The sequence below is a fragment of the Kryptolebias marmoratus genome, linkage group LG1, assembly GCF_001649575.2.
Source record: "Kryptolebias marmoratus isolate JLee-2015 linkage group LG1, ASM164957v2, whole genome shotgun sequence".
Classification (NCBI taxonomy): Eukaryota; Metazoa; Chordata; class Actinopteri; order Cyprinodontiformes; family Rivulidae; genus Kryptolebias; species Kryptolebias marmoratus.
In genome coordinates, this window is record NC_051430.1 from 2198325 (window position 1) to 2221062 (window position 22738).

At 38.8% G+C, this 22738-nt stretch overlaps 1 protein-coding gene across 1 annotated transcript in view; it reads left to right on the forward strand.

Moving 5' to 3' along the window:
• Positions 1-5453: 5453 nt before the first annotated feature.
• Positions 5454-22738, forward strand: part of LOC108245787 (multiple epidermal growth factor-like domains protein 9) — a 56200-nt gene continuing 38915 nt past the window's right edge. The window contains exons 1-2 of the mRNA XM_017432977.2: positions 5454-6115; positions 13867-14071. Of these exons, the coding sequence (XP_017288466.1) occupies positions 5605-6115; positions 13867-14071 (716 nt within the window). The 5' untranslated portion in view covers positions 5454-5604. The remainder of the gene's footprint in view (positions 6116-13866; positions 14072-22738) is intronic.

The following is a 22738-nucleotide window of genomic DNA, read 5'->3' on the forward strand; positions in this document are numbered from 1 at the left end:
ATCAACCAAGAGCAGGCTGCCCTCACAAACTGAGTGCAAGAAGGAGAATAGTGAGAGAGACCACCAAGACACCTGTGAGCACTCTGAAGGAGTTCCAAGCTTCAGCAGGTGAGATGAAGAACCTTTATTTTAACAGGTAAGTCAGTTGAGAACCAATTCTCATTTACAATGACGACCTGGTCAGGAGGCAACAATACATCTCAAAATATAGAAACAATGCTGTAAGAAAGACACAAGACAGACAGCATAGAATACAAATAGACATATTGTAACATTGATGGAAGATGGAAGAGATTGTACATACAAAAACTCTTCCCCAGGTTCTTCACCAGTCTAAGATTTACGGGAATGTGGAGGCTCATGTTAAATCTCAACTAGAGTCGGCTGCTGAACATGGAGACATCCATATGCTGTTTGCTTCAACAGTGGGTTTGGGTTTCCCATAAAGCTTAGACTTTATGCAGATATTTTAAAACTGTATTTGATTCTAGTTTTTAATTTTGTTTTTCTGAACTTTTGCTTTAAACATTTCTTTAGGCAGATCACACTAAATTTTAATTACAGACCACTGCTCTAGACTGTACTGCAAAAGATAAATAAATAAAAGCCAGTTGGTGTGGTGATTTGGCCTTTGCTGGGTTTTGTTTTTGTTTTATTTTAGTTCTCTGGGTTGTATTTTGGTTTTTGTTTTCTTCTTGGTTCATTTGGGTTCCATCTTCCTCATGTTTGTGCTTTCTATTCACTTCTCCCCAGTCACCCTCTTTCAGTTCTCCTGCCACGCCCATCTCCACCTGCCCATGATTGCTCCCATACACCTGAATCCACTTTCCACAATCATTCTCTGCACTTTAAAACCCGGTCATTTCTCTCCATTCCCCGCTGGTCCATTGTTGTTTATTGTTTGTCATTTGCTCCCGTTCTCTGTTGTTTTTGGTTCCTTGCTGTCTTACCCTGCCGAGTCTTGGATTTTGTTTGTTCTCTTTGAGTTGCTGCCACGCCAGCTTTTGTTTTGTTTATTTTTCTTTATTTAATAAATTGGTTTATTTACAATGAGTCTGCGCTCAGGGTTTGACTCCGTCACTACAGATCCTGACAGTTGGAAGGTCAAGAACCTGGTTCCAAAGCCTGGGCTTAGCTAACACCTTTTTTCTCCCAGGTTAGGGCACCAATAATGCAGGTAGAAGGTAAAATGGGTTCTGAGGACTTAGGCTTTTACTCAAATGGGATCTGTCAAGACAGGGCATCAGTTTTTATATTACAATAGCAAGGACATTAAGTGATGATGAAGCTGAATCTTCCAAAAAACAAGGATCAGCAGGTTTGCTCAGAGTTCAGTTGTTTTACAGATGGGAGATGGTAAAGGTTGTTATGGTCGTCCACATGATGAATGTTTTTTGCCCCTAGAGCTATTGTCTCCACTCCTTTAGAGCCAGTTTGATGACCATCAGTCCTTTGTTTTAAATATAATTTAGACTTAGATATCTAGAAAAGAAAGTACATGAGTGAAATTTGACATAAGGGTCAGTTTGTCGAGAAAGAAAGCTACCAACTCCAGAATCACAAGCATCCACCAACACAATGAATTAACACCAGTGTTAAGATGAACAGTTCTTTAGTCTTTGGCTCTGTCAGCTTCAGGGGGCCAAGAGAAAACTTGTATTGAAGATGTTACCTGAGTAGGTGGTGTGGCAATCTGACTGTAGTTACGGATGAACTTTTTGTGAAAATTTGCAAAACCAAGAAAACATTACTGCTTACGCATGATTGGAACTGGCCAATCCGCAACTGTTCAAATCTTCTCGGGGTCTGTTTTCTCTTGTAAACAAGAAAAAAATACTGAAGTTTCATGAAGTTCCTCTACTTTACTGACAACAATTACAACCGCCACAACACCAGACCGACACCTAGGAACAATTTAAAGTTCCAGTGTGGAGGAAACCAGAGGACCTGGAAAAACCCCTGACTATGAGAAGATGCAAACTCCACCCAGAAAGGCCCCAGGCTGGGTGGTGATCTTGCAACCATCTTGCTATGAGGCGACAGCTCTAACCACTGCTCTGCTGTGCTACGCAGGACATCATCTAGACAGACAAAAACAATCAGATTAAGGAAATCTCATAACACATCGTTTACCAGTGCTTGGAAAACCGATGGAGTGCTAATAAGTCCAGAAGGCATCATAAGGTATTTGGAATGTCTATGAGGGCTACTGAATGCTGGCCTCCACTTCCTAATATGGACCAAGTGGTCAAGTGTTTTGTAGCTCAGGCTTGAAGAAAATCTTGGCTTAATGTGACTGCTCAAAGACAGAACTGAAGAGTGAGGGGATATTTATTCTTTAGTTATTTGGGTTAGTTGATTGTTATCTATACAAGGATAAAGTTTTTTGTTTTTTCTCTCTACAAAAAAGAAACCTGCTCCAAATTAAAATTTAGAGGGTCTGATGTGAAGCCAGGCAGTCACAATTGTTCATCGCTTTCTTCTCAGGTCCAGAAAGATTATACAGACAGCTGTTGGGCAGAGGAGCTCCTGCTAGAAGGTCACAAGCACAGTCATAGGGTGGAAAGGTGGTAGAGCGAGAGCTCTTTCCTGCTGAAAACTGGTAGGAGAACACGATAAACAGAGGAAATAACGTAGAGATCAGGCTGAACATCATCTGCAAGCTTAGTTGGGGAAACAAGGAGGTAAAGCAGAGCCTAAACAGTTAGACAAGCAATTCTTTTTTCTGATTAATTTATCCAGGGGTTATATCTAGATAACCAGGGAAATGCACAGGACAATACGTGAGTGAGGTGACGAACAGAAAACTTACCCAGCTCGTGATGATTTCCAGAAATGAGAAAAAAAAATGTTTGGAGCAGAGAGCGATGTTTTTCAGGATATTTTCATTCCAAGAAGAGACTGTCTGTAGAGATGGCAACAATACAGTCTTAATTCCTAATAGTTTCATAACTTTATCAACAATTAAATTTTGTTCAGCTCTGGAGTCCACAAGAGATTGAACAGAGAAAGTATTTTGGTTTAAGCAGATGACTACAGGTAAGATTAAAAGGAAGGAACCAGTACCCCCTGTCCTACTGACCTTTCATCACTAAGGTCCTCCAGTTCCTTCTCTTCAGGCCTGGATCATGGCTTGGATCTTAGGGAACATAAAAGATTTGAGAAACACTCTTTAATGTTTTTAATGTTATCAGAATTTTTTTTTGTCTCCCTCAGCTGACCACTTCTACGTTTGGACTATAGTTTGGATTCCAAACCCAAAAAACTTGGCAGTTCAAGGCTGATTTAGTTCTAAGACAAGGGTTGACTATTCCATCAGGCTCTGGACATTCCTCCTGCTCCTCTTACCACTCTTTTTGTTCTCTTCATCATCAAATAAATACACCTGTACTTCACTAAGGTTGGACACTAGCTTGGACACTGGAGAGAGAGAGAGATGTCCTCGAGGACCCCCTTGGTCACTGGAGAGAGTGAGCATCATTGTCTTCTGATAAGACCCCCCCCCCCCAAAGACTGAAGAGTGAGATAACTTGGAACAGCGACTTTCTCCTTGTGTTCTCTGTGTCCAGACCAGGTCTGGAAAGAGGTACCACTAACCTAGCCAGACTGCTAAAGTTAAAGGAGCTGCCAACCTTTTTCACAGTAACTATCATGGCTTATCTACAACTATTCACAAGCCAGCCAATGAACTGAAGATACTTGTGGCTCAGTGGACCTCAGGCCTTTACTATTTGTTTGGATCAGAACAGTGACTGTGTCGCCTTTTACCTTTTACTTGATGTGCAAGGACATTTTTTATTGTAGCTCTTAAAATTTTATACTTTTAGATAGATTTCATAAAGACTGTTTTCCCTTAGAATCTTTGCCTCTGTTGATACTGGGTGGTCAGATTAAAAAGTTCCTAAGATTGATTAGCTGTGGTAGCCATCTTGAATCAGGTTGACTCCAAAAGCTAATCAGTTGTAGATATACATCCATTGAGTACTCTGTGTAAGTTTTATTTAAATCAGTTCAGTAATTTATGAAGTATTTTGCTTACAGACCAGACAAACAAACGACAAACACACAGACACAGCCAAAAACATGATAAACCGCCTTCGCCTTTCAGCAGTGGGTGGCAAATATAGGAAACAAAGCTGAGGATATATGATCAGAGGTGCTATAGAACCCCGTGTGTAGGTCTTTTAAACATTTTGGGGATACAGTCGACCCCACTGTTTTCATTTAAACTGCATTTAATTGTAATTCCACCTAAAGACCACTGGGAGACAATATATTCACAACTCTTTCTGCCATGGGAGTATAAACTTTTTAAATATTGAGACTCCCAAGAGAGTAAATTCAGGGCATGTTAATTGTGCATTAATTTGATGGCTAAATGATTAACTCTCACTTCAGATTTATTTAGTAAGTGCTTGCAGTAACAGCTGACAGAAAAAATATATATGGGTGAAAATTTGTACTGGAGTATTTAAAAGAAGAGAATCTGACCTAGCTAACTTCTTTGATAATTAAATGTAAAATAGTCAATTGTTAAGATTCATACTCATTCCAACAATGAGTTAAAAATGAAACTGAATCCATTAAAGCTTGCTAAATGAGCTCAAACAGGAGGAACAACCAAAAGTAGCACTAAAACAAGCAGCACATGGCATTTTCACGACAATATGAAGGATCATACCTGAGCTACTTGTACAAATATGACTTTAAAAGCAAAAATATGATTTGTAATCTAATTGAACACACCATATTTAAAAAAAAATCAGTGCTGAGTTATACCCATTCCTGTGTTTCCTAAAGTCAATTGGCAGCGGCTGCTATCTTGAATTGGGTTGACTTTAAAAATGATCAGTTATTGGTGCATACCCAGGGGTAATTTTCTATGAGTTTTAATAAAATCCGTCCTGTGATTTATGAGATATCTTGCTAAATGGAACAGTTGACACGAACAGATATAGGCAAAAATATTATGCAATGTGGAGCACTTTGAGCATGTGTTGAGGATAATGCTCAGCTACTACCACACCAAATTGTATCTTAAGATCTGCAAAACTGGCTGAATTATCATCATTCTTGTATTTTCTAAGGTCGCTTAGCTTTGGTGGCCATCTTTAATGGGACTGACTCTAAAGTTAATCAGTTTTAGATGATCATCCAATGAGTTTCATTAAAATCTGTGTAGTAATTTATGAGATAATTTGCTAACAAACAAACAAACACACGAGCACATACATGAGTAAAACATTATCGACTCCGGCGGCGGGCAATGAAACATAAAGTGTTAATTTTATGAATGAGAGTATTTAAATTTTGAGCATTTACAGTAGAGAAGGGACAGTTGACATCTTAGGCTAATGGTACAACCATTATCCAATCAGAGAGCGGACGAGCACTCCGAAGCATTCCCATTGGCTGTCGAACCTGTCAGTCACTTCTGAGGTAGATTGCGCTGAAGATGAAGTGTTGACTGTGGTTGCTAATACTGTAAGAAGCGGCAGCAGCGTACACCGCCGCGGGGGACATCAATGGTGGAGTACGCGTTCATTCAGGGAAAGGTCTGAGAGAGACCATTACCGGGGCTTACATGGAGAGCTGAAACCGAATATGAGCTTAACGTCCTTAATGATGTACATATCTTCAGCTCTGCTGCTTATTTTGTACGGACATATTGGATTTTCGGACTCTTCACCTCGCATCAGCCCTTACGATGCGTCGCCTAGCACCACCAGGAAGCCCGGCTCAGCCTCAGACACCTGGGAGACCTTCCACACCGACACGCCTCGTATTTTACCGGAGAGCAGCAGGTCCCTCCTCGGGCCTGTCATTGTTTCACCCCACCCGACGACCACTAAAATTGCAACCACCTTTCAGCCTCCAACAACGGAGCCGACAAGCAGCACCGTCCCTGACGCCGGGATAATCTCAGCCGCTAAAAAGGAGCAATTGCCGGCACCGAGCTCCAGGCTGATGGGCCTCCGCAAACGGTCCGCCGATGCTCAGGTTTTCACCCCGGAGAAGATGCTGCAGACCATGATGGTGTCCATGGTCTCCCAGCGCACAGCCAACGACGCCTGGGCTGCAGATGCTACAACCGAGACATCAGTGGAGCAGCAAGGTGAGAAATCTCCTGTGAGGTGCAAGAAATTAAAAATCTTTTCTTAATTATCATTGTTGCTTATACAATCATTAGTGCGTCTATTTCTAAGATAAGCGGCTGGATTTTGTCGCAGAGAGCGACTGAAAAAGAACACACAAAAACGGATGGAAACAATGGGCAGACCCCCAGTCTCCGCACTGTCATTGCACCCCTTTAAATAATCAGGACATCATAAATATTACATCTGCAGTGTTTGGATCATGTCAGCCCTCCTTTAATCTGCAGGCCTTATTATCACAGGATGTAAGAGTGGGCTGGAGGGGGAGCTGTGGTGGGTAGGGCTGATTTATGATCGGTAAATTTCTTCAAACCTTATAGAATCCACACAGCCCTCATAATGCTCAGACACACCATGTGACCCACCCCGTTGCTGGGGCATATTCAAAACCTCCAAAATGGCCAAAGGCATGAATGAGTCCTCCCTTTTCACACTTCACACACATCCATGTGGTAGTGTTGTTCTCTTGTCAGGTTCAGGCTTCTCACCCAAAATGGTTTCTCTAATGTCAGTGAAGCACAGAAGGAGACATCAGAGCTCCCCACTCTTTTTACCTGCTCCAGTGGCCCCAAACCTGAGCAGGAAAGTCTAGAGTCCAGACTGCCGGGTCTGATGTTCTGATGTTCGGCTTTCACATCAGAGAGTCCAGTATTTATTCAAGGCGAAAGGCAATCATGTTTTTGCCCCAGTTTGTGTGTGTGGGCGTGCATTTGTCTCATGAACCCCTGGATGAATTTTAATGAAACACTCAGAAAGTAATAACTGCTGATCAGCGTTTGGTGTCAACCCATTTCAGGATGGCTGCTACAGTCAGCTCATGTTAGACAACCTGAAAATGCCGACAACTCTGTCAGTTTTACATGTACTTGACTAAAATGTGATGTGGTAGTAGCTGCGAGTCATTCCCAATGCATACTCTGAGCCCTAACTGATTGTGACGTAGTTAATGGGTCTAAAACCATTAACTACATCAACTTCACCTGTTAGCAAAATATCTCATGTACTACTGGATATATTTTAATCAAATCTTTAGAAAATAATCAGAAGACGTACATCTCCAACTCATTATTTTTGTGTAATCCCAATTTGTCTAGTCAAATTCAAGATGGCTGCCACTGCTAACTGAATTCAGGAAATGCAAAAACAGATAGTTTATTGACCGAAATTTTGGTGTGGTAATAACTGTGCAACATCTGCACCACATACTCAAAGCACTATACATAGTACAATATTTCTGCTTTAAACCTGGCCAGTAACTTTTCGCATAAGTCTTGTTTGTCTGTTAGCAAAATATCTCATGAACCACCAGATGCATTTTAGAGAAACTCTGAGAAAATAATTATTTGATGTACCTCTACAGCTGATTATCTTTTGGAGTTGGTGTAATTTAAGATGGCTGCCACAGCTAATCAGCTTTAGCCTACACAAAAGGACTATACCTCAGTCAGTTTTACCTCAGATTTGGTGTGGTAGTAGCTAAGAGCCATCCTCAATCACATGAGGTTTTGTAATAATGCATAAGATTGTGCATAATGTCTTTTACAAGGTTTAACCAAAATGGTCATAAATTTGTTATTTCTCATTATAAGATGATGAGAAATAATCTGTTTTATTTGACTGTATTTGGTGAGTTATGCTTATCATTAGCCAGAGGATAGGTCAAAAATATACTTTTAGAGAATAAAAGCAGGATCAGAGTTCTGAATGGACTCATGATAAACAGGTACTTAAAAAGACATTTCGACCAGTTTCAAGTGAGGTTTTGTGGAAATGCAATGAGCAGTTACTATCTTACCTGTTGTAGATAGCTCTTTGAATAGCCTCAGGAGGAAGAGTCTGACAGGACGGATGAGCTAATGACTAGTCTTAACGCAGTTAACACCAAAGTGAATCGTTGTACTCCTGTTTCTATAATTTCACAACAGTTCATGTGAACATCTTAAACTTCACATTAAATAGTTATTTAGATAAAATTTTATGTTCGTCTGTCTTAAAAGAAAACTCCAGTTTTCAAAATTTTATGGTGCTTCATGCAAACTTTATTTTATAAACGTTCTTGCGTTCTTATAAATCTTCCTGCCTGAAGTGCCCCAGGCTGTATGGGAAGTGCTAAAGCAAGGTGCTGCTGCTGCTATTTGTTTGCAAATAACCACAACATTCTATGTAATCAGTCATGAAATGAAAAACTATTGGAGGTATGAATGACATGAAATAGTGTCCACATGAACTGCTAAGAAATTTCTGAGATTAAAGTTATAAGATGGCAGAGATCTACTTTAGTCTGAGGTGCAATCAGACTAGCCATTAGCTCATCAGTCCGGCCAAAACTCAATCCTATTTCTTTAAATTGAGCTTGTTTAAAGAGCTATTGACAACAGCTGAGGTATTAAGTAACTGGTGTCTGCATAACATTTCCACTGAACACCACCCTAAATTGGTCAAACATCCCTTCAAAGATGTCCAGATGGCCTTTAGTTTTTTAGTGAAAACAAAATAAATATTACTAAAGAGAAGGTGTTTTCTGTAAAAAGCAATGTGAATGCTGCTGAAAAAGAGTTGTTAGCAATAAAATGAGCAGATTAAAAGCTAAAATTAGGATAGCATAAGCTAAAAGTTAAGAACAGCAAAGCAGTAAGTAAAAGCCATACCCAGCCTAACATTAGTTAAAAGCCAAATATTGCAGAACAATAGCTAAAAGCTAAAAATATTGGAACAATAATTTAAAAACTTAAATTTTCTATATAAAAGCTAAAACTAGCAGAAGAAAAGCTAAGACCAGCAAAAGAATATTGTAGCTTGAATCTAAAATTAGCTCAACAGTATTTCAAACCATTGAAACAATACCTAGAAGCAAAAACTAGCAAAATAATATCTGAAAGCTAAAATTAGCTAAATAAAAGCTAAATTTCAGCAAAACGGTAGCTAAAAGCTCAAACGAGGCAAGTATGCTAAAGTAGATTTTATGAAGCAATACTTTTTTAAGGAATTCATTTCTCACTTTATTTCAATAAGGAAAAAAAATCTGAATAAAGTTAAATATTTAAAAGAAGAAACAAGTTTCAAGATCCAAAGTCCTAGCCTTGATGCCCCAAATAAGCCGAATGTCTTGATATATGAATGGTTAAATATGCTGAAGTAGTTGCAGTACAACAAAGATAATGTTGTTGTATTCTGATGGCATCTTTGTTGGCCTTAGCATTCTTTGGCCCAATCCCAGTTTCATAGTTTGTCCATTTATTTATTTATTTTTACAGGTGGAATATGAATATTAGGCAGCTGCTGTGGCTCAGTGGTTAGAGCAGTCATTCTCCAACGAGAAAGTCGGAGGTCTGATTCCTGGCAGCAGTGTCCCTGGATAAGACACTGAACCCCTCATTGCCTCCGATGTGACCCATTAGTGTATGAATGTGATTTAAAGCACTGATTAGACTCTATAGAATGATTTATTCAGATTAGTGTTGTATAGATGTAGATGAAGTAGAGATGTGTGTGGATGGATAAATGAGGGCAGATTGTGATGTAAAGCACTTTGAGTAGCCTGGTTGGCAAGAAAGGCATTTACTATTTGTGCCCGATCCCATTCCCCACTTTTTGGCCCTGTGCTACAATTTTGCAGATGCCTTGTGGTCTCTCAGCCATTCAGATGTCCCCAGACAATCACCCACTGCTTGTTTCACATAAGAAAAGGCCACTTCACCTAGGACTAAAGCCCGTATCTCACTGGGCTGTGGCTGTTTAAGACTAGTTATCAAACATCAAGCATTTGTAAGGGAGCCTACAGAATGTCTCAAAATGTTTGCGGGAGTTCCAAATTTCCTTGCATGATGAGTTGCAAAGGCTTGCAGTCCATCCATTTTCTGCAGCAGTCACTGCGCGAGAGGCGGAGACGCCCTGGACAGGTCGCAAGTCTGTCACAGGGACACATGGAGACAAACGAGACAAACTATTCACGCTCTAACTTACACCTAGGGGCATTTTTTATAGTTACAATTAACCTAACATGCATGTTTTTGGTCTGTGGGAGGAAACCGGAGTACCTGGAGATTAAATCTTAAATGTGAGGGCGGCTGCCAGGGTGTGATGTAGGCGAAGGTGTGGAAGAAAATAGTGTGCACAGTCTAGACCACAGTTTTACTAGTTGTACGCGCGGAAATATGCCATGATTTTCAAAAATTGGCTATGTGAAACATGGCTGCAAACACTTAGAATTCAGTGAGACTGCAGCAGAAAATTCATCTATTTTCTCACAATTTTGAGTCAGCAACTTGTCCTCTTTAGTCACAGCCAAGTGAGATACTGGTTTAAGAGGAGAAGCAGTATTGGGCCTTTTACTTTAAATTCAGATGAATAATACAGTTGTAGATTATTCCACCCACTTGTTACGTCAGTAGTGTATAAAAAACAGAGCTTGGTGGTTTTGTGTTTAGCTGATTCTTTGTCATTCTGTTAGTTTGATTTACAGGGACTCATTTAAACACTGAAATAAAATAAAATTTGCTCAATCATGGAAGGGCATATGTTATATTTTAATTTGGTCTATTTATATCAGTTTTTCCGCTCCCATTGTTCCAGTGTAAAGGGCAGCCACATGATTATGTCAACAAAGTGTCACCTGGGTCCACGCCCTGCTTCCCTCTTCATTTTTAGTGCAGGGCAGAGGCTGTTTTCACATGTTCCTCTTCCTTTTTGTTTTATTGGGTCTGTCTGAAAGCTGCTAACATGCTCAGAGCAGAAATCTAAAGTGCATTAAATGCTTCCATTAAAACAATCTGTGGCTTTGTTCTGAGAGGGGTTGTTGTCAGAAAGACGGGAGGAAGAGGAAGTCTGCCTCAGTTCCTCCCTCCCCGCTCATCCCTACACCTAGTCCAATCTGTAGCAACTTTTAGAATTCCCCACAGGAGCTGTATCACACCTGGAGGAAGCTGTGTTTTAAGAATGAACAGCAGTGTGACTGTCCTGAATGAGACTCAGTCACTGGATCTCACATTTTGAGGCAGGATCAGAGGTGACAGTGCACAGGCTCTAATTCTACAGACTTGCATAACTGCAATGCTGTCTCATTTACATACAACTTAAAAATAATCTGGAATGGTAACCCATTAAAACAACAAATTTTCTTTATTAAAGAGTGCCAGTACATAAGCATTGAAGCACTCCCATTATTATTATTTTGTTCAAAACCTTTGTCTTGTATCTCATTGTCCAGCTATAAAATAAAACATGCAATGTATTGCACCAAGACGTGTGGTTCAGTCAGAAATAGTGTGTTGTTACTTTTAGTAGTGGTATGTCACACAAAGTAGAGAAAATTAAAAAAAGAAAAAAAATTGTGGAGATCAGTGAGATGAATAAAGCCAGTCCTCCTTAGAGCTCTGTAGCTCAGACAGACATCATTCAAAGTTTAAACAGATCCCACCAGTTGGACTTTACACATCTGAACTGCCATTTTAAGATCTATGATGGTTTTTGCACAATCACAGATTAAGTTTTATTTTGATTTTTCCATGAAATATTCATCTGACAGTTGATGTCACATTAATATTTGAGCTGTCTAAAACGTTTACAGTTTTTCAAACGATCTCTTCTTACTTCTACAACTATTTAGCTACATATACAATTTATACATCTAAACTTAGGTGTTTTCATTGTCTATCAACCAGTGTGCCTCTCGCTGGTATAAGTGTGTTTTTCTCTCAAATCTCCCCAGAATGCAGGCCACACAGGCAAGCTTCCATAGATGCATTTGTTTTGGCTTTCAGTGTTTTCTTCAAAATGGGAAGTGAAAGGTTTTTTTTTTTTATAAAACACTGAAACAAAAAAACATCAGTCTTCTGCAGCTCATGGTTCCAGAATTTAAACACGTGACTTACTGTTTTCACACAGTGACTGTTTATATCTTATTTTCAGTCTGTTTTTGTTTGCTTCTCCGCAGTCAGGGAGTGACAGACACATTTTTCTTTATGTTTTGTATACAGTTACATCAAACCGTAAGCTTTTTCCAGTTCAGATTCTTACAAAGTTATGTTGGACTTTTGTGACGTAGCATCATCGGCACTCCTAAATTTTCTTCAGACATTTTCTAGATTTTTCTAACGTCAGCTTCCCTGTCTGACTGCTGAGCACAGAAGGAAGGCAAATAAAGGCGCCTTCAGTTGCCACACCTAACCTGACATCAGATAAATAATAGATTGCCACTCTGTGCTCTGCAGGGTCATCATCACATGCCTGACATCATATCTCCTGGTTTGATCAAATGTGTCATTTTGCAAGAGCATAATTCCTTTCTGTGCAGGGCAGTAGCATTCAGGCTTAGTATTTTTGTTTTTAACTAACCCAACTCTATATGAGATTAAAAAAATATACTGTTTTAAATCTATTAATCTATCTAAGTCAATGTTCTATGTGTAGATCAGATAATATAGAAGCACTTTCTGATATAAAATGTCCCCTTTTTATTATCTGGATTGAGCAGTGTGAAATCACTTTGCGTCTCCCATGAGCTGATAATGACTCCAAACATTTCGGTTTCTGGTCACACTCTGTGCATTTTTGTGAGAATTTTTCCTGTCTTGGTGTGACTGATAAGATCAATATTAAACAATGTAGTTAGAAACCGTTCAGAGACAGACCTGTGTACTGTTGGGCTGAACAGGTTTGTGGCAGAAAGATAACTTCCCTATTTAATGTTTCCATCAGCCACACAAAGGAGATAACATAGGGGCGCGGCACTCAGTTACTGTTGCAACAGCGTGGATTAAGATATGAATGAATAACGTTAGTTATATAGACATTTCAGCTTCTTTGTTAGTGTGAAAGAGCGCACTTAATTGTCAGCTTTTGAAATATTCTTACTGTCCCAACATGTTGTGATGTTTGCTGTTTGAAAAAGAGATATACTGCAGTCTACTTCCAAACAACCGGCTGTTTGGAAGTAGACTGCAACACAAACATGCAAATAGAACTTGTGCAAAAGTCTCTTCTTGTCCATATGAAAGTCCACCGATTCTAGGCCAAAAAAATGTGATGATTAAACTGTTAAAGAAGTGTAAAGAGAACCAAGATCAAATAAAAACATTAAAGCTGCTGCCAATGGGTTATTATGGTCACCATGGAAATCATTTAACTTGAAATGCGATTGTGTAAAAACCGTAAAAAATATTAAATGACAGTTCAGACATGTAAAGTCCAAATTGAGCCATTTCAACTTTGAATGATATTTTTACTGTGATGTCTGTCTGATCCAGAGCTCCAAAGAGGGCTGGGATTTCTCATGTGTTTCTCATGTGTTTTGATCTCCATTACTGTTTTCTTCTTGCAGCTGTTTTGAATTTAGTCTACAACATGAAAAATACTGCAACTAAAAGCCATAACACATGTCTGATTGAGCCGCATGTTTTGCTGTATAATTTGCATGTTTATTTCAAAGCTGGACAGCAACGTACAGGACAAAAACTTTGATCAGATTAGTAAGAAGAGTGCTTTAATGCTTATTTATTGGCATACTTAAGAAGTCCAAAACAAAACTCTGCTCGTTTGAAGCTGAAGCTGTCCAATATTTGTCAGGAAATTAACTTTGATTCTGATCTTGCTCTTTAGGGGCAATAGAGAAACCGTTTTTTCACAATAAAATGAAAACCCATTTTTTGTTTTTCTGATGTCCTTTTTTTTGTGCTTCCTGTCATGTCTGACCCCCATGTGCCCCCTCACCCAGAGAGCTTGTGTAACTGCAGCAGCGGCAGTGAGGGGATTGGGGATCCAGACGAGTGTGACCAGACCACCGGTCAGTGTTCGTGTCTGTTGGGCTACAGCGGCCTGCAGTGTGACGAGTGTGAGAAGGAATATTTTACCAACGGCACCAGCGACTGTCTGCCCTGCTCCTGCGACTCGTATGGTGCAGTACACCCTGTCTGTGACAGGTCAGGCTGATGTTTTCCACCTTTTTTAATTCATTTATTTTACATTTTGTCAACATTTGTTATTGGCCACCACCAAAAGGCAAAAGACAATGTTTTGACCTGTGTGGGTGTTTGTTTTGCACTCAAAAGCTAAATGTTAGCAGGTTCTTAAAACCGTGTAAAAAATGGTTTACCTAAAGGAAGAGTAAATATTTATCTTTTAAATTTTTAAAGCCAAAAATATGTCTTGCTTCTGTGGAAATGGGTTCTTGTTTGCACTTTTCCCTTCATAACTATGGGTTTTGTAAGAAACAGTATTTTTCCTTCAACATCCTTGCCTCTCATGCCCCCAAACTATTTCACCATTCTTCACAGGTTCAACTTTGTTTTTCTTCAGTCCTCTCTCCAAATTAGTTGATCGGATGACTCCTGCATTAGGTGCTTTACATATTATTCCATCATCACTGTCTGAAGCCGTATTCCATATTATGGGTCCTTCCATTTTAACCATTAAAATTTTTTTGAAAATGCTCCTTTTTGCCCTCTTCTCAAACCACCCACCTCAGTTTCATCAGCTCTTAGCAGTTCCATGCCCCTCTTAAAGCCATCCATTTCCAAATTCTTGAAAAGGTGGTTGCACAACAGCTTAGGGTTCCTCTTGAGGAATTTAATATCTTCCAAATTTTTAAAGCACTCATTCTACTGAGTGTGTTCTCCCCAGAGTGACTGATGACTTGTTGATGTGCAGAGATGCAGGAGGGTCTAAATGTAACATCAGCCTTTGATATTGTGGATCACTTGGTGTTGCTTCAGACACTGAAACGTTGGCCGGGCATTTTGGGTACAGCTTTGAATTGGTTTGCTTCTTATTGACCTTTTTTTTAGAAATATCTAATTTTAAATCAGCATCTGTTAATTTTCAGCATTGTGTTTCACAAGTTTCTGTTCTCAGACCCATTTTATTAACATTTTATCTGCTTCCTTATCATCTTTTCATGGCATCTCTTATCACTATTATACTGATGATATTTAGCTTTTAATTACCTTTAAACCTTAGACTATTTCTACACTATCCATCCCACAGACATGCATAGAATCTAATAAATCCTGCTTGAATGATAACTTTCTCCAGTTGAATGAGGAAAAAATCAAAAGTTTTCATCTGTAGCCCAGAAAACCTGGTCCCTGAGATTACTGGCCATTTGGGTTCACCTCCTTTTGGCATTAAACTTACTATAAAAAAATCTGGGGTGGGACTTTTGATGGTAATCTCTCGTTTGACCCATATGTTAAGAATGTTATTCCTTGTTTCTTTCAGTTCAGGAACATTGGTAAGATGAGTGCCATAATCTCCAATGTTGAGATTTACTTGGCATGGTAAGATTTCATTGGATAGTTTGCAACTACTGTCTAACCCCTAATTCAGACTGAAAACTGCAGTTGTAGCCCTGATGCTCCAGTATACCCTGCCTTTCCCTGTTTATTCTGTAGACTCAGTGGACCTTTTCAAGAAACAGCTGAAGACTCGTCTTTTTAGACTAGCATTTCAGTAGTATTACATTTTTGGGGCCTTCATAGGAATGCAAAGGAGTATTGTACAAGTCTATTAGCTAAGTATCTCATGAACCACTGAAAAGATTTTAGTGAAACTGTCAGAAAGTAATCATTATATGTACGTATGATTGATTGATTAACCTATGGAGTCAACTGTTAGCATTTGAGAAACAACTGATCAGTTTGTATTCTTGCTATAGGCAAGCCAAGTTTCCAATAACTGGCAAAGCAAATCTAATGGAATCTTTGGAAAAGTCATCAAAATGAACTGCACATCCATCCATCCATCCATCCATCCATCCATCCATCCATCCATCCATCCATCCATCCATCCATCCATCCATCCATCCATCCATCCATCCATCCATCCATCCATCTTCTTTACCCACTTCTCCATTCCGGGTTGCGGGGAGCTGGTGCCTATCTCCAGCAGTCACTGTGCGAGAGGCGGGGGACACCCAGGACAGGTCGCAAGTCCATCGCAGGGACACATAGAGACAAACGAGACAAACAACCATTCACACTCTCACTCACACCTAGGGACAATTTTAGAGTCATCAATTAACCTAACATGCATGTTTTTGGTCTGTGGGAGGAAACCGGAGTAACTAGAGTAAACCCACATATGCACAGGGAGAACATGCAAACTCCACCCATTGCATTTCCATTAAAGAGCCCTATGCAAATAAAGAAAAACAGAGTAAACTGTGTTGTCATGTGCTAGTAGGCTCTTTTCCAAAACAGTTCTGTGGAATAGCCGCAAAGTCACGTCCATTTTTATGCTGCCTCTGAGTGATCAAAAATCATCAATGGAGCTGGCCACATCCTACATAGATGTGAGGTGTCAGAAATGCAGCAAGCATCAAGGAACCAAAAGAGGATTGGGGTAGAACTCAGCAGGATTTAATAACTCTGATGATTCATATGGTGAAGAATAAAGCTTTGAAACACATCAGTACCTTCTTACATGTATCTAATTCACCCATAGGTCAAAAGTGAATGAAAAATATTAGTGCTGAACAGATAATTCACATCTTTAATGAAATTTATGTCACATTTTATTTGACTTTTTTTTTTCTCCGGGTTTGGTTAAAAGTGCATCTAGACATCTAGTTTGACATAAAACACCTACTGAGTTTTATCTTTCGCACATGATCCTAAGACTAATAGATGAGTAAATAGATAATTATGTTCAATAATGACAAAAATAAAAACTGGTCTGAAATGCCTGGAAGCTTTGAAAATCAGAAAGTAATAAAGCAGATAATAATTCAACTAGCAAATATAATTTGCACTGTATAATGGTTAAAAACATTGAGAACAAGGACAGATGACAGTTTTTTCTTTTCTTTTAGTTTTATTGAAAGATGAAAACTTTAAATATTTCATCAATATGAGAACACACACCTGAATCTGTTAACATTTGTATATAACATTTAATATTGGATAAAAATATTTTGACATACACCCTGCAGACATATTAGTTTAGGGCCTTGCACAAGTAAATCAGATTGTGTAGTACAACTAAACAACACTGGAATAAAAAAAGAAAGTTAAAAACAAAACTTAATTCAGAATAGTAAGAAAACCTACAACCTTTTTCTTACTTTTTACTGGAAATAGACTCACCTTTTAGTAGGGCTGCTTGATGTTAGAAAAACTTGTGATGTTCGATAATACACATAGTTTAATATTATTAATATTTGTGATAAATGCACATTTTCCTTACTTCTCACTTTGTCTTCTGTCATCACTTGAGGTGTAGCGACACACTCATGTCAGGGGACTGGACAGAACACTGGCTCCACAAGAATGACAATTTATTTATTCATTTATTTTTAAGAAAAAAGCTTTTGCCACAAACTCAGCTGACTGGTATCACGCTTGTCTGATTTCTAATGAGTCTTTTTAGACATTAGAACAGTTCTATAACTATCCATGACCTTCTAAGTTCTTGTTAAAGTTGTGTTTACATATGCATTTACACACGGGGCCAAGATCAAAAATCTGAAAAATCTCAACCTTTTTTTTAACATTTTCTTGAAATATATAAAAAAAGTTGTCATATTTTTCTGATTTCTTATGTCAATATATTTATAATGAAATATGAATTTTAATCTTTCAGTAACAACAAGTTTACTGTAATTTTTCTTTAATTGAGAATTTCTTGTCTTCCTTTTTAAATCACACTTTTTTTTATACGGATTTCTAATGAAAGCATCTTACCACAGTCAGAAAAAAAGCCACAGAAAATTTTGATAGCTACAAACACTTCAGCCTAAAATTACAGCAGAGTTTAATGTGGATGAAATTTCTGGCTGACACTGTAGCTGTGATGAGGCTTTGACAGGTCTTTGACAGTCTGAGTTGTGGATACTCTCAAGACATTAATATGAATTTATACTCCATGAGAAGTGAAGAAATCTGGCTGTGAGACAATCTTTTCCACATGGACATTTTATACTCAACAATAAACTGCAGGCAGAACTCCTGGGAAGCCCCTCTCCACAGCGCCAGGCTGGATTTTTTTCCCGCTGGCTTCTCTACTCTTCTGTCCCTGTACAGATTTTTGCTTCCCTGACCACAGCCAGACATTTTTATTATACAGACTTAGACAGTAAATATCATTTGGGATTTGCAAATTTGTCACAAAGAGACTGCCACCGTTTCCAACAGATGGTGAATATTAATGAGCAAACGAAGGGAACGTGTCCCTCTGCTGCCCAGCCAAGACTTACTACCCTCACGACCAGCACAGCTAGGGAGAGTTGTCTCCTCCATGCACAATAATTGTGCTGTCTCCTTCCACAAATTCTTCTCCATTTGACTATCTTTTACAAGTTTTTCTGAAACAGTTGCAAAGATGGCTGTATTTTCTAACAGCCTCGGCCAGCAGCTCCTTTTATTCAACTTATTTCAACACAAAATCCATTCTGGAACAGGTTAGCTAGCTTGGGGGTCGCCGTCCTCCTCTAACGAGATCTAGCTTCTCTCGAAAAGTTTGTCTTGAAAACAGCCTTGCCAGTATATCAGCAACCAAATCAACGTGTTGCTCTCCTTCGGCCATTGTAGGTTAAAAAAGGTTTTAACCGTTAACAGTCCCGGGTGTGACTCTGTTGATCTGCATAGCACTGCCGTGGCTCAAACTAGTAAGTATCCATGTCCAATCACAGGACGCGTAAATGTCACATTCAACGTGAGGCCAGCTAGAGGGCCTTACTGACACACCTCGTGATCTGATTGGCTATCGCAACTGTCTATCAACCGTATTTCTTACAGTGTTGATTCTGAAGGCCCGGGCAGATTTCATACAGCCTCTGACAACATAAAATAGCTGAATTCTGATTGGATAAAAACTCTAACCTAAAAACAACAGCACTGGAAGGAGCATAATATGACATGAAGAGAATATGAATACTTTTAGATATCTAGGGAAAGTAAATTAAAAATTAAATTAACCTTTATCATAATTATGGTTATGTAAGGCCAGCAGAGAAGGCCTTGCTGGCCCTGACGGCCCACCACTGCTTCAAAGAGGAGCACTGTGAGCTTCGACCCTCATTAATGCGGTGGACTGGCTTCACGCCAAAAAACAAAAGCTTTTACAAACTATTTTTGATTTTAAAAGAAAGCCAAATGGAGAGGAGGACATCACCACAGAGAAGGAGGCGAGAAACAGAAAATTTTCCTTCAAACGTGACCTGATTGAGCTCCGTTATAAAAGGTCTGAGCTGCTTACAGGCCGACAGCCTGAGATCAGTTGGTGATTCAGAGCAGTTTGTTATTGATGAAAAATATTGACAATCCATGTGTGAATTAACAAATGCCATATTCTGAAACTGCTGTTGATTAGTTTACTCTGGTGTGAGAGTTCATAAACGCTACTCTGAAGCGCGCTCACATTGTTTACGAGATAGCATTAGGTTAGCTTCGAGTTAGCAATGTTAGCTCTCTCCTGCAGTCTTTATGTTGATTTTTAGTGTTGTGTGCTGATGTTATGACAACATCCGGGTGTAATCACTTCTCACCGTTCCATGTTCCAACTTGGTTGTTATGTTACGTTGTTTTGTCGGCCATGACAGTCCTGGTGATCATCTGAATCTGAATCTGAAAAGTTTTCATCTGACTCCAGAGATCCATCCTGTCGGTTCAGGTTCATTCTGGGATGGTTGTACATCCATTACTCCCGTGAAGTCTTCTGGCATTTCATTGAGTTCAAAAAAGGCTTCTTCTTCCATTTCCTCTAGTAAACAACCGTAGCGGCATTCTTGGTCCAAAACTCCACTCCACAAATCACCCCCTTAGGAAATTATTGACTAAAATGCTAAAAACAAGTTATTTAAGTTCTAGGTCAGAAAAATGGGTCCCTGGAATGTTGTGTGGATGTTTTTGACTAAATAACATTCATGAAATGTCAATTTTTTGAGATTTGATTTCAGATCACCTTTAAACATTTCTTTCATATAATTAAATAAAACAGAAGAAATGTGCTGGGTGTCACCTCAGTTTATATGTATGCTAAAAAAAAATCTGCATTTTTTTTTTTTCAGATCAAGAGGTTCTGGAAATGTTTTTGGATAAGCTCAGAAGTATACACTGCAGTGAGAAAAGCTGCACACTTTGTAAATAAATCATCATGGTTCTTGGTTTGTGTTTTTATTCAAGTGGTAAATGTATTGTAGTTTTTAAGAGCAAAACAAACTTGAGTCCTTTGTGTGTTGAGAACTAATATTAGGCAACATATATTCTATCTTTTTACGCAGCAAATGCAATGCAAAAATTTAAACTTTTGTGTGGTTAGTGATTCCGGAAACAAATTTTCGCCGTACTTATATTCAGGGGCTGCTACTTGTTAAGAATGCAGTAAAAATAGCAGCTGAGCTTTTCTGTCTCTTACCATGAAAAGGAATAACACTGCTTTTCACCAGTCTGAGTCAGTGTCCGCAGTAGTGTGGAGGATTTGTGTTGTCATGCTCTTAAAAGCATGTCACCGTACAGGCTTACGTAAGGCTCATAAATCGTTGTAGTTGTAGTCCTTTCATGGAAACATAGGATGTGCTCATATCTTTATATCTTATGAGATGTTGTTGAACCTAGAGGCTAAAGTATTATTTCAGTGCTTTGGCCTGTTAAACAGAAACATGAAATCTTACTCTGATGTTCTGGGCCTGGCCTCTTCTAATTCTGCTGCCCAATTGTACTCCCATTCAGGAGCTTATTGTTGTAAAATACAAAGATTAGCTAGCTTTCTAACCCTCCCCCAGCTTGCTGTTTTAGGCGTCTTCTCCATTAAGTAATGAGCTGTGATTGAAGCAGTCTGTGCCTCAGTCATGTTTGCTGCTACACACTTACTTCAAAAATAGTAAAAAGATTCTTTGTTTAGACATGATACATCTGTCCAACGAGAAGTTTTTCTGTCAGACATCTTCTGACACCTGTAAACTCCAGTCCATGTTGTCTGTTTCACCAAATTGCCTTTTTCCACCTGTTGACATACAACATTGCATGTATTAAAAGGTACTAACTGTTACTGGTGTATTTTATATTTTCTTCTGCTATAACCTGTAGTTTGAATGCACAGACATGGACAATTTGTCTGCACCCTTTTGTTAAAGAAAAGGGTCACTGAAATAACCTGAAACTGACAAAAGTGTAAAAAGAAAAAGTAATACTAAAAACCAACAAATTAATTTTGGTCACTGCGTTTGAACTTTGATTCAACAGATTTTATTTTAAAATATAATAATAATGAAATTAGCCTTGACAAAAGGTAAATGGTACCTTTCACTTAATATTTTGTTGCATAACTTTTGAGACAGAAAACTACATGTTTCAGCTCCTTCCACAGATGTTTAACAGGATTTAGATCAGGGCTCAGAGGCCACTTCAGAATGGTCCAATGTTTTGTTCTAGGAATTCTTGGTGTTTTTAGCTGTGTTTTGGACCCCATGACTTGAGACTGAGACCAAGCTTTCTGACACTTTCTGACACATTATGCTTCAGAATGCCTTGATAGTCTTGAGGTTTCATTGTAACTTGAACATATTCAGGGCACCCTGTGCCAGATGCAGCAAAGCAACCCCAGAACAGAACCGAGCCTCCTCCATGTTTCACTGTAGAGACAGGGTTCTTTTCTTAGTATGTACATAGAGCTGATGGGGCACGTTGCCAAAAAGCTCCAGTTTTGTCTCATCTGTCAAGAAGACATTCTCCCAGAAGCTTTGTGGTTTGTCATTATGCACTTTGCAAATTCCTTTTTTTACTTTTTTGTGATTTTCTTTCAACTTGGTGTCCTCCTCAGTTGTCTGATTTGGCTTCACTTTGGCTGAAACAGTGACAGTGAGATCTAACACTGATGTACCTTGAACTTGGAGTTCACCTCTGATCTCCTTGGAAGTTGTTTTGGGTTCTTTGATTACCATTTGTATTATTTGTCTCTTCAATTTGTCATCAGTTTACTCTTGGGACCATGTCCAGGGAGTTGGGTACTGTCTTGTGGAAATCAGACTTCTGAATATTATGTGCAGCTGTAATCACAGGAACATCAGGCTAATTGGAGATGGTCTTATAGCCTTTACCTTTAACTTGTTGTCAATAATTTTCTTTCTAAGCTCCTGAGACAACTCTGTCCTTAGCATTCTGTGGTTCATGTTCAGTGTGGTACACACTATGATGCCAAACAGCACAGTGACTACTTCTCACCCTTTAAATATGCAGACTGACTGATTTTAATATTGAAGACACCTGTGATACTGATTACAGGATGCATCTTAGTTTAAAATGTCCCTGTGGACAATTTAGTTTTAATCTTTTCTAATGGTACCATCCTTTTTGTCAAGACCAGTGTCATTAGGTTTTCTTTTAATAATTCAGTTGAAGCAAAGCTCAAAAGCAATGACTGAGTTTCATTAGTTCTATTTTTAATGCTTTTCTTCTTACTACTTTTGTCTGTTTTTTTTCCTTATATACAGGTGCTGGTTATAAAATTAGAATATCATGAAAAAGTAGATTGATTTCAGTAATTCCATTTAAAAAGTGAAACTTGTATATTATATTCATACATTACATACAAACTCATATATTTCAAATGTTTATTTCGTTTAATTTTGATGATTACAAATGACAACAAATGAA